At 48.8% G+C, this 11,798-nt stretch overlaps 1 protein-coding gene across 1 annotated transcript; it reads right to left on the bottom strand.

Annotated features, from left to right (window-relative positions):
• Positions 1 to 3,911: 3,911 nt before the first annotated feature.
• On the bottom strand, positions 3,912 to 11,275 carry LOC140512243 (uncharacterized). The gene is made up of 3 exons (XM_072621480.1): positions 11,264 to 11,275; positions 10,907 to 11,152; positions 3,912 to 5,287 (listed from the first exon to the last, which is right to left on the bottom strand). The coding sequence occupies exons 1-3, from the start codon at positions 11,273 to 11,275 to the stop codon at positions 4,673 to 4,675; spliced, it is 873 nt and encodes a 290-aa protein (XP_072477581.1). The 3' UTR covers positions 3,912 to 4,672.
• Between the last annotated feature and the right edge of the window lie 523 nt (positions 11,276 to 11,798).

The following is an 11,798-nucleotide window of genomic DNA, read 5'->3' as shown; positions in this document are numbered from 1 at the left end:
TTAGTACAATGCCTGACACATAGTAGGACCCACATAAATGCTTATTCCCTTCCTTTTCCCCTCCCCCTGCCAGATTCATATTGACAATATCAGGAGAGAGATTTTCTGAAGCCCTTTGGTAAAGAAAGAGGAAGGGAGGGGATGGAGAGGGAAGGAAGAAATGAAAAAGGCACACACATACACAACAAGTACTGGGGTGGGGCAGGGAGAAAGAGAATAGATCTTGGCCTATGAAAGAAAACTCTTCAGCAAATTCAGTTGCATTCCTCAAACAAACCTCAGGAGGTCTTCCACATCCCATATCTGTAAGCTATTTTATCTCTGCAGATTTCCTTCTAGCTCACAGAAGATTCCTCCCACAGTAAAAGCCAGTTGTCAAGAGACACATTTCCTGCCTGTGTGTTTAGTGTATGGTACGTCCAAATTTGTTATTGCCAGGCCATTAATTTCCACATACATCTGCTTGAGGATTCCTTCCTTCTTCCATTGCACATTCATCTTCATCTAATTCACATTTTATTACCCTTGTCTTAATGCTAGCAAGCTCTATCGAGTACTGTAAACATTTGTTAACTCCATGAGCTTGCCAACATTCCTTCTCTTTTCCGACACTCCTGTTGTTAAAATCTCAGCTTACAGCTTTAATTTCCGGTAAGCTATAATGTAGGACCACAAATGGCTAAATTGAAACAACTCACTTACATCCACATTCACAAAAGCATCTTACCAGTAGCTTCTCATTTACTCAGAATCAAGTAGAAAAGACACTACCTTACCTTGGGAAACAGCAAAGACAAATTTGTCTGGGCTCATTTCTAGTGCCCTGGGTCATTTAACAAGCAAAAGCACACTTACCTTGGTCTGTTTCCATTTCTACAGAGAAGATGACATGGTTCCAGGCAAGTAGCCTTGCATCTACGCAAATAGTTTGCTTGTGGATTCAGAATTCCAGAATTCTAATGTTTGAATAAATCTCAGAGGCAATTTATTCCACCCCATATATGACCAAGAATTAATTATTTCTTTGACATCCTTAGTGTAGCTATCCAATAGGCATACAGATAGACAGACAGAGACAGACAGACAGACAGACAGACAGACAGACAGACAGACAGACAGATAGATAGATAGATAGATAGATAGATAGATAGATAGATAGATAGATAGAATCAACCAAGGCCACTGCTCTCATGGTAAATTTAAATCTCTCTTTACCCCAAAGGGGAAGATCCCTGGAGAATGCAAAGACTAGTTTGTGAGATTTAAATCCTTCTTTTCCCTAAAGGGAAGAAAACCAAAGGAAGATAATGCCTTTGAAATTAAAGAAAGATTTTTAATTAAGCAGGGAAGGAAAAAATAACATATGCATGGGCACTATCCAGCCTATGCTGAATAGGATGCCACCTACTGTTTGGGAAGATTTTATGTGTCATTTAAACAAAGGAAGGCAAGAAATTCTGGGAGAAAGAAGGGCTTAGAAAGGAATGAGTCAATAAGACCCATCCCCAAGGGGAGGGGGAAGTGAGGAATTCCAGGTGTTAAATTTATGGCCCTTTGGTACACAAATCAAAAGGCATCCTTGGTGATAAACAGTCCATGGTTCAAGACTTTAGAAGGAGATGTCTCCAAAAACAGGATAATTCCAAGAGATAATTATCAAAGTTAGGGGAGTCTCTGGAGATGAAGTTGTCTCCAGAAATCATAAAACAGGATATGTGCGTAGTCTCATAATGGGCAGTGAGGAAAGTCTTTGAAAATAGGAATATCTCAGGCGGAGCCAAGATGGTGGAATAGAAAGACGCACATACACATAGCTCCGAACCCACAACCCAAAGAACGGCTACAGGGAAGTAACTCACAGCAAATTCTGCACCCAGAGGCCATGGAACATTGGAGCGAGGGAGATTTCTGTTCCGGAGAGACCTGCAAACCTCTCGCGGGGGGTCCTTCGCGCTGTGGACTGGGCGCTGGGACTGGGAGCTGAGTGCAGCCCTGCAGCGGCCGTGGCACGGAGAGATACAGATCCGAGCAGGCTTCAGGGACGGGATCTCCAGCGGCCACGCGGGTCCCTCCACCCACAGAGGGACCTGCAAACCTCTCGCAAAAGGTCCATCGCGCTGCAGACGCGGAGCCCAGAGCAGACCTGCCGCAGCCGCGGCACCGAGAGGTACAGATCCGAGCAGGCGTCAGAGATGGGATCTCCAGCGGCAGCACAAGCCCCTCCACCCACAGGTGATGGGGGTCAGTGAGAGAGTCTCTTTGGCGGGTCGAGAGGGGAGTGGGGTGCCCCCATGGCTCGGGCCCCCCCGGGAGATAGAAGCTGAGAGGCGGTTGCAGACAGGGGCTCCCCATGCGGGCGGGAGCCTGGATCCATTGTGGAAGGTCTGTGCATAAACCCCCTGAGGGAACTGAGCCTGAGAGGTGGCCCTGCCCTGACCTGACCATCTGAACTTAATTCTCACACTGAATAGCAGCCCTGCCCCCACCAAAAGCCCTAAGGCTGGAAGCAGCATTTGAATCTCAGACCCCAAACGCTGGCTGGGAGGATCAGGAGGCGAGGTGGGTGTGAGGAGAATATTCAGAGGTCAAGTCACTGGCTGGGAAAATGCCCAGAAAAGGGAAAAGAAATAAGACTATAGAAGGTTACTTTCTTCGTGAACAGGCATTTCCTCCCTTCCTTTCTGATGAGGAAGAACAATGCTTACCATCAGGCAAAGACACAGAAATCAAGGATTCTGTGTCCCAGCCCACCCAATGAGCTCAGGCCATGGAAGAGCTCAAAAAGAATTTTGAAAATCAAGTTAGAGAGGTAGAGGAAAAGCTGGGAAGAGAAATGAGACACATGAAGTCAAAGCATGAACAGCAGATCAGCTCCCTGCTAAAGGAGACCCAAAAAAATGTTGAAGAAAATAACACCTTGAAAAGTAGGCTAACTCAATTGGCAAAAGAGGTTCAAAAAGCCAATGAGGAGAAGAATGCTTTCAAAAGCAGAATTAGCCAAATGGAAAAGGAGATTCAAAAGCTCACTGAAGAAAATAGTTCTTTCAAAATTAGAATGGCACAGATGGAGGCTAATGACTTTATGCAAAACCAAGAAATCACAGAACAAAGAGAGAAGAATGGAAAAATGGAAGATAATGTGAAATATCTCATTGGAAAAACAACAGACCTGGAAAATAGATCCAGGAGAGACAATTTAAAAATTATGGGACTACCTGAAAACCATGATCAAAAGAAGGGCCTAGACATCATCTTTCATGAAATTATCAAGGAAAACTGCCCTGAGATTCTAGAACCAGAGGGCAAAATAAATATTCAAGGAATCCACAGAACACCGCCTGAAAGAGATCCAAAAAGAGAAACTGCTAGGAACATTGTGGCCAAATTCCAGAGTTCCCAGGTCAAGGAGAAAATATTGCAAGCAGCTAGAAAGAAACAATTCAAGTATTGTGGAAATACAATCAGGATAACACAAGATCTAGCAGCCTCTACATTAAGGGATCAAAGGGCATGGAATAGGATATTCCAGAAGTCAAAGGAACTAGGACTAAAACCAAGAATCACCTACCCAGCAAAACTGAGTATAATACTTCAGGGGAAAAATTGGTCTTTCAATGAAATAGAGGATTTTCAAGTATTCTTGATGAAATGACCAGAGATGAAAAGAAAATTTGACTTTCAAACACAAGAATGAAGAGAACCATGAAAAGGTGAACAGCAAAGAGAAGTCATAAGGGACTTACTAAAGCTGAACTGTTTACATTCCTACATGGAAAGACAATATTTGTAACTCTTGAAACATTTCAGTATCTGGGTACTTGCCCTGACCTGCAGGGCCAGTATGAGTGGGGGGATCGAGGAGAACGCCTACCTGAAGGGGATGGGTGAAAAGAGGAGTGAGACCAAAAAGGTGGTAAGCAAGGTCTGATTTTATTATCAGGGTTGCAAACTTATATAGAGAAAAGACAAAGAGATTCCAAGCAAATTCCGTGGTGGGCCAGCTCTATCTTAGGACATCGTACTTTGACTATCTGTGTTTACATAACATCTACTGCTTCACCAGGTCCCGCATTGGTATGTTTGCATAGCCTCAGGCAGTCCCTTCTCTTATCTCTCCACGGGATCGTGGGGTGCGGTTTTTCTTCTCAGGCCGGACGAAAGCAAGCAGGTTAGAGGAGGTACAGGTGGGGGGCCTCAGTCCCCGACATGTCCCCCTTTTGACTAAAATTAAAACATGCGGGCGGACTGAAATTAAAATATGCGGGCTGGTGAGAGGCCTGTCTTAGGCTATGAGGCTGGTTTCCATATTCAGAGCGCTTTTTCGGCAGATGACCCTGTCTTAGGCTAAGCAAGGGGATCTACGTGGCCGAACAGCCACGGTCTTGCTCTACTCCCGTCATAGGGAACAACTGCAGCCGCGCCTATGATCCTGATATATGGGGCCTCAATATTCCCGTCATGGGCACTCTCACAGCTGCCGCTCCGTGTTTATTCCCTAAAGGCCTTCCACCACCGCATGCAACGGGACTCTGACTGCACAAGCTTGGAGAACTGAAGTCCGTCCTCCTCGTTGTCTGCAGGGTTCTCCAGAAGTGCCAGGCGATGATAATGGATATTGATAGGGCTTTTAAGAGAAGCCTCAATCTGCGTTTTAATGAAAGAGGTTAGTCTACTAAAAGCCCAGGGCCCAAAAGAAAGAAGTAGGAGGAGACCAATCAAGGGTCCAAGGAGAGGGAGGAGATATGGGAGGACTCCATTCAAGCCACTCCAGAGGGGATTTTCGAAAAGTTCTTTGCGTCTTTTCCTTGCGGCAAGAAGCCTGAGCATGTTTGTTAGTGGTACCACGAGAGCTGGGGTTTAGCCCCCAATCACCCCCAACAGAGCCAGCGTATTCCCTCTCCTGCAATGCAGTAAGATATACTGTCCCTGAGGCACTACTACACTGCTGGGTGGAGCTGTAGCATGTAGAGTGCAAGGCCTCAAGGTACTTGCAATCAGTGGGGCAGGGCCCAGGCTGGTCACCATTTGGAGGGATGACTCGGGGTTTTCTTACGCATTCCCAAGATTGTTTGGAGATGCCTGTGGCCGTATGACGGTAAGCGAGGTAGGCCGTCCTGTCCGTACAATCGATCGTTCTCGTGTAGGTGTTAGGGCGGACAGTGACCACACCCCCGCCGCAGTCACAAGGGCTCCCAAAGAGGGTACGGCTAAGCGCTGCTGGGTTGGGAGATTGAAAACCGCCGTGGCTTCCATGGAGCAGGAGGAGAAATGCTAGAATTGTCATCTCCTGAAAAACAGGAAAAGAAAAACAGATGTGTCTCAGGGAGGTGTAGTCCCCTGGACGGTATTGTAAGCATCTGGCTTGTCCATCAACTTGATCAGCCTTTCAGGCAACCATCTAGCATTTTGGCACTTTGAATCATAAATACAAGCATGGCCTTTGCCCCAGATTAACACAGGATCAGGGCCCTGCCATTTGCCAAGAAGGGGATCTTTCCATTTTGCCTGAGCGTAGGTTTGGGCCGTAGAGGAATGCCAAAGGCGGTCTGCTGCACTCTTTGCCGCAGCGTCAAGGGTGAGAAAATTTAAAACAAAAAGGGCGTGATTGAGCAACGTTTTGGCATTGCCAGCTCTGGGATAAAGAACTTCCCCCCCTGACTGTAATTTCAGGACCATGTTTTTCAATGTTTGATGGGCCCTTTCCACAATTCCTTGCCCCTGAGGATTATAGGGTATGCCAGTTACATGCTTAATATGTAGTTGTGTACAAAAGGATCTGAAAGAAGAGCTGGTGTAGCCGGGGCCATTATCTGTCTTAAGAATTTTGGGCTGCGGGAGGACTGCCAAGGCACTAATGAGGTGATTAATGACATGCTTGGTGGCCTCTCCAGGTTGCAAGGTGGCAAAGATAAAACCACTGAAGGTATCAATGGACACATGAATATATTTAAGCCGACCAAAAGGGAGGTAATGAGTGACATCCATTTGCCAAAGCTCCCCGGGAATGAGACCTCGGGGATTGATGCCAGTATGAGGTTCAGGGAGAAGAGTCAGGCAGCCAGGGCACTGTTTCACGATCTGTCTGGCTTGTTCCCGGGTGATAGGGAACTTGAGACGAAGCGTATGGGCATTAAGGTGATGCAGCTTATGGGCTTGCGTGGCAGCAGCAACAGGAGAGGTAGACAGAGCAAGTAAAATGCGACGAGTTGCCTGATCAACCTGATCATTCCCTTCAGAAAGGGGACCGGGGAGGTCGGAGTGGGCACGAATATGTCCAATGAAAAAGGGGTGCTTGCGGGAGAGGATTAGAAGCTGAAGAGTGGCAAAAAGAGGAGACGCATTAGTGGAGGGACGAATATACGGGACAGTTTCCAATAGAGGGACCGAATGTGCAATGTAGGAGCTATCAGTATAAATATTGAGAGGACCCGGAACAGATTCAAAAACCTTGATGACCGCTGCAAGTTCCACCAGCTGCGCAGAGATGAAGGGTGTGTCAAAAGAGGTGGCCTTTCCATCAACACTGAAGGCTGCCTTCCCTGTGGCGGATCCATCAGTGAACGCCAAATGGGCGCCTCTGATGGGCTCCGCCTTGGTAATCCTTGGGAAGACAACAGGTGTTTTCTGAAAGAACTGGACAAGCTTGTCTGAGGGATAATGATTGTCTATAATCCCTGGGTAGGAAATGCAGTTAACTGCCCAATCGTCATCATTCTGAAGCAGCCATTGAATCTGTGAAGCGGTGTAGGGGCAGACAATATGATCTGGTTCCCGACCAAAAAGCCGAAGGGCTGCCTCTCGCCCTAGGCGCAGGAGGCCAGCCGTTAAATGCGGGTAGGAGGGGAGGATCTTTGTAGGTGTGGCTGGCATATGAATCCAAAACAACGGATGCTCCTGCCACAATAATCCAGTGGGGGAAAAAGCGGTAGAAAAAATTAAGAGCCAAAGAGGTTTTAGAGGAGCGTAATACCCAATATGTTGATCATGAATAGCTTGCTCAATTAAGGCAAGGGCCTTACGGGCCTCCGGCGTGAGAGAACGGGGTGAATTTGGGTCGGAGTCTCCTTTTAGAATATCAAACAAGGGTCTCAATTCCCCCGTAGTGAGCTTAAGATAAGGCCTAAGCCAATTCAATTCTCCCAGAAGCTTTTGGAAATCATTAAGGGAACAAAGGTGACTTACTCGCAAGCGAACCTTCTGGGAGAGAATGCGATTAGTTAAAAGTTCAAACCCCAAGAAGAGCTGCGGGGGGTAGGTTTGTATTTTATCGGGGGAAATTTTAAGGCCCCGATTTTCCAATGCCCTAATGAGCTCCTGTGATACCTGGGTCAATTCCTCATCATCTGAACCTGCAAGGAGGATATCATCCATATAATGGATGATATAAAGCTTGGGATACTGCAAGCGAAAAGGGTCAATTGTTTGTGCTACATATTTTTGGCACAGCGTAGGGCTATTAGCCATGCCTTGTGGCAAGACTTTCCACTGAAAACGCGGGGAAGGGCCCACACAATTGGTAATAGGAACACTAAAAGCGAAGCGCTGGCAATCGGAGGGGTGGAGGGGAATGGAAAAGAAGCAATCCTTAAGGTCAATTGTAATCTTAGAGAAACCTTGTGGTATGGCTACAGGAGAGGGGAGCCCAGGTTGAAGGGCCCCCATAGGAACCATAGTTTTATTGACGGCCCGCAAATCATGTAAGAGCCGCCATTTACCTGACCTTTTCTGGATAACAAAAATGGGCGTGTTCCACGGGGATGTGGACGGTTCTATGTGCCCTGCAGCTAATTGCTCCTGCACTAAAGCGAACGCTGCTTCCAGCTTTATCTTGGGTAAGGGCCACTGGTCTACCCAGATGGGTAGGTCATTTTTCCACGAGATCCTATCTGCCTGGAGTGCAGGAGGACCCGTGGCCCTCACGAAAAAATGGTTCTGATTATCTGGGCCTTCAAAGCCAAGGCCTGCTCGCCCTTTCCTCCCTTCAGCAACAATTGGGGACGGTTGTCCTTGCCCTCTTTTGCCTAGCCTTTTCCCTGGGAGAAATCCCTGGGAGACCATCTGACGGGTTACAACTGTATTTGGACTGCACATAATTATCCCCATCTGAGAAAGAATATCCCTTCCCCATAAGTTGACAGGTAGGCCGGGGACCACAAAAGGCCGGACAGTCCCTTTATTTCCCTCCTTGTCTTGCCAGGGCAACCATTGGGAACTCTGTAGAGTATAATGGGACTGGCCTATGCCCTGTAAGTGTGTCATGGATGGTTGAAGGGGCCAAGAAGGCGGCCAGCTATCTTTTGAAATAACAGTTGAGTCAGCTCCGGAATCTAATATTCCTTCAAAAGATCTGCCTTGAATGGTAAGCGTAAGCATGGGGCGGTCCTGGGAAATGGCCTGAACCCAATAGATGTCTGAGGACCCGGGCTTGGAGTGGCCTCTAACGGTGGTGAGGGCAGGGTATGGGGTTTGTAGGGGGAGCGGGAGAGCCTGTGCAAGGCGTTGCCCCTGATAGACAGTGAGGGGTCCCTGTAGGGTTGAAGCAAGTATCTGGATTTCCCCCATATAATCACCGTCAACAATGGAGGGGTGGATTAGAAGGCCATTAATAGTAGTGGAAGCACGACCAAGAATAAAAAAATAAAAATTGGGGGGCGGGGGGCCAAAGATGCCTGTAGAAATTATATGCACCCCACCTTCAGGGGTCAATATTGTGGTGGAGGCGGCACACAGGTCCACCCCTGCGCTTCCTGAAGTGGCTCTGTAGAGTTGGGTGTGGGCGGGCTGGTCCCCGAGGCCCGCGGGACGGGGATCGGCTGGGGGGCCCGGGGCTGGCCCCTCCGGCCGTTTCCCTGCAGGGGGTGGCCATTGACATCTGTCGCGGAGCGACAAGTGTTCGCCCAGTGCTTCCCTTTCCTGCATCTGGGGCAGAGGGTGGAAGGTTGAGAACCCCTATTTTGGGTTGGAGGAGGGGGGGTATCTGGCGAGCTGGGGCACTGCCGGGCAAAGTGACCGGGTTGCCCACAGCGGAAACACCCCTTCTGGGAGTCCCCCGGCTGGAGAGCCGCCCCGACAGCTAAATGTACAGCCTGGGATATTTTCGTAGTAAAAGGATCTATGTCTCTGCAGAGGCGGATCATCTCCTCTAGGGTTTTATCCCTCCATTTCCCGCGCAAGGCAGAGCGACAAGCAGTATTGGAGTTCTCATATGCCAGACGCCTCACAAGCTGATCCTTAGAGGCCTCCTGACCGAGGGTCCGCTCGGTGGCCTCCAGGAGCCTGCTAACGTATTCAGAAAAGTCCTCCTGAGTCCCTTGTATTATTTTATTAAGCGGGGCAAGAGGAGAACCAGGGGTTGGTAAAGCGCGCCAGGCGGCAAATGCCGCGTTGGCGGTTTGCGCCAAGAGACCTATGGGAAGGCGGCGTTGCTTGGCCTCACCTGCATATTTGCCTTGACCACTCAGCTTTTCATAGGTCCATTTTGAAGCGGGGGAGTTGGGGGACTTCCCATTGTTCTTTGCCGTGGATTGACAACGATCATAGAAGTCGGCTTTCCACGTCAAAAATTGTCCCCGTGAGAGAACAGCTCGAACCACGCGGAGCCACTCTGCCGGCAAAAGATACCCTCCACGGGACATGGCCTCAAGGGCGGAGAGGGTGAAAGGGGCATTGGGGCCATATGCCTTAACAGCGGCATTGAGATCTTTAAGCCCCTTGAAATGCAATTTTCGGTATTCCGGCCATTCCCGTTCCGCCTTCCTACTGCTCTGCCCTTCTTCTCCCTCCTCTTCCTCCTCCTCCTCCTCCTTATTCTTTTCCTCTTCCTCCTCCTCTCCCTCACTCGCGGAGGAGTCTGTAAGTTCACCCGCCCCAGGGGTTTGTGGGGGCCCAAGTCGGCGGGACCGAGTTATAACGGGGAACATCATGGGCTGCGCTTCTTTTGAGTTTTTAGTCTTAGCGCCAGTCCTGTTGGACGGGTCCTTGGTCGACTGAGGCTTACTGGGAGAAAGAATGACTGAGCTCTGGAGGGAGTGCTGCAGGGAACTCAACTCCGAGGAGAGCTGTACATATTGCTTTTGTAGGTCTAAGACTTCTCGGAGCTCCTTAACCTGGGTGGAAAGTTGGTGTCTAGCATTGGTAAGGACTGAGGGAGTGGGAACAGGGGGCAAAAGTACAGGGGCGCAGGTTTGGGATAAGTAAGGAGGAAGCAAATGTTGAAGAGCAGGCCAATCGGGATCATTATATCGGGCAGCCTCATCCTCAAGTTCCGCTTCATCCCCAGGATCTAACGTATCAGGGTCAGGATTCTTTAAGGGAGGGGTCTTGTGTTTAGTAATAATAGGGAAAGTTAGGGACTCGGTTGTAGGGCGGGGCCCTGTAGGGAGGGGAGGATAAATGGGCTTTGGTGGCTCTGGCGGAATATCAATGACCACGGACGGGGGCCTTGGGGGACTTTTGGCTATTGAAGGTAGTGATTTTACAGGAGCCGCCCGTGGTAAGGGGCGCTCTAGTGACTTAACAGAGGCGGCCCGTGACAAAGGGCGCAAGCAAAATTCTGCCACCGAAAGGAGCTGTCGCTCACCCGGATCTCTGGAGGCGGATTCCACTATGTCTCTAATGATTCCCCAATAGGAAAAGACAGAAGGGGGGACGGCCTCCGGGCCCTCAGTTTGCAATTTCTTATTAAGCTCTCTCCCAACCTTTTGCCACTTGCCCGGATGGATGTCCGGCCCGTTAACAATAAACCAGGGACAGACCTTATCAACAAAAAGAAAGAAGTTCACTAAGTCCTTTTTCTTAACCTTAACTCCTCTATCCTTAAGGGCATGCTTAAGGTCATGGATAAAGACCTGTTCCTTGGAAAGGTTGGAACCCATGATTAGAATGAGGCGGACGAAACTCAACTTACCAAAACGCAGGGGCTCTTCATGAGCGATGAGAAGGAAGGGGTCGCGACGAATCGTCTCTCAATGTTGGTCCGCCTGGCAGAAGTCCAGACCTCGAGCCCCACGTCTGGGCGCCACTTGCCCTGACCTGCAGGGCCAGTATGAGTGGGGGGATCGAGGAGAACGCCTACCTGAAGGGGATGGGTGAAAAGAGGAGTGAGACCAAAAAGGTGGTAAGCAAGGTCTGATTTTATTATCAGGGTTGCAAACTTATATAGAGAAAAGACAAAGAGATTCCAAGCAAATTCCGTGGTGGGCCAGCTCTATCTTAGGACATCGTACTTTGGCTATCTGTGTTTACATAACATCTACTGCTTCACCAGGTCCCGCATTGGTATGTTTGCATAGCCTCAGGCAGTCCCTTCTCTTATCTCTCCACGGGATCGTGGGGTGCGGTTTTTCTTCTCAGGCGGGACGAAAGCAAGCAGGTTAGAGGAGATACAGGTGGGGGGCCTCAGTCCCCGACAGGTACTGGGTGGGATTACACACACACACACATGCACACACGCACACATACATAGAGACAGAGTGTACAGAGTGAATTGAAGAGGATGGGATCATATCTTTAAAAAAAATTGAAATCAAGGAGTGAGAGAGAAATATATTGGGAGGAGAAAGGGAGAAATTGAATGGGGCAAATTATCTCTCATAAAAGAGGCAAGCAAAAGACTCATTAGTGGAGGAATAAAGAGGGGAGGTGAGAGAAAAACATGAAGTCTACTCTCATCACATTCCACTAAAGGAAAGAATAAAATGCACACTCATTTTGGTAGGAAAACCTATCTCACAATACAGGAAAGTGGGGGATAAGGGGACAAGCAGGGTGGGGGGGATGATAGAAGGGAGGGCATGGGG

This window comes from Notamacropus eugenii, chromosome 6 (assembly GCF_028372415.1).
Source record: "Notamacropus eugenii isolate mMacEug1 chromosome 6, mMacEug1.pri_v2, whole genome shotgun sequence".
NCBI lineage: Eukaryota > Metazoa > Chordata > Mammalia > Diprotodontia > Macropodidae > Notamacropus > Notamacropus eugenii.
The sequence above is the reverse complement of the archived record's forward strand: the minus strand, read 5'-3'. Positions and strand labels throughout refer to the sequence as shown.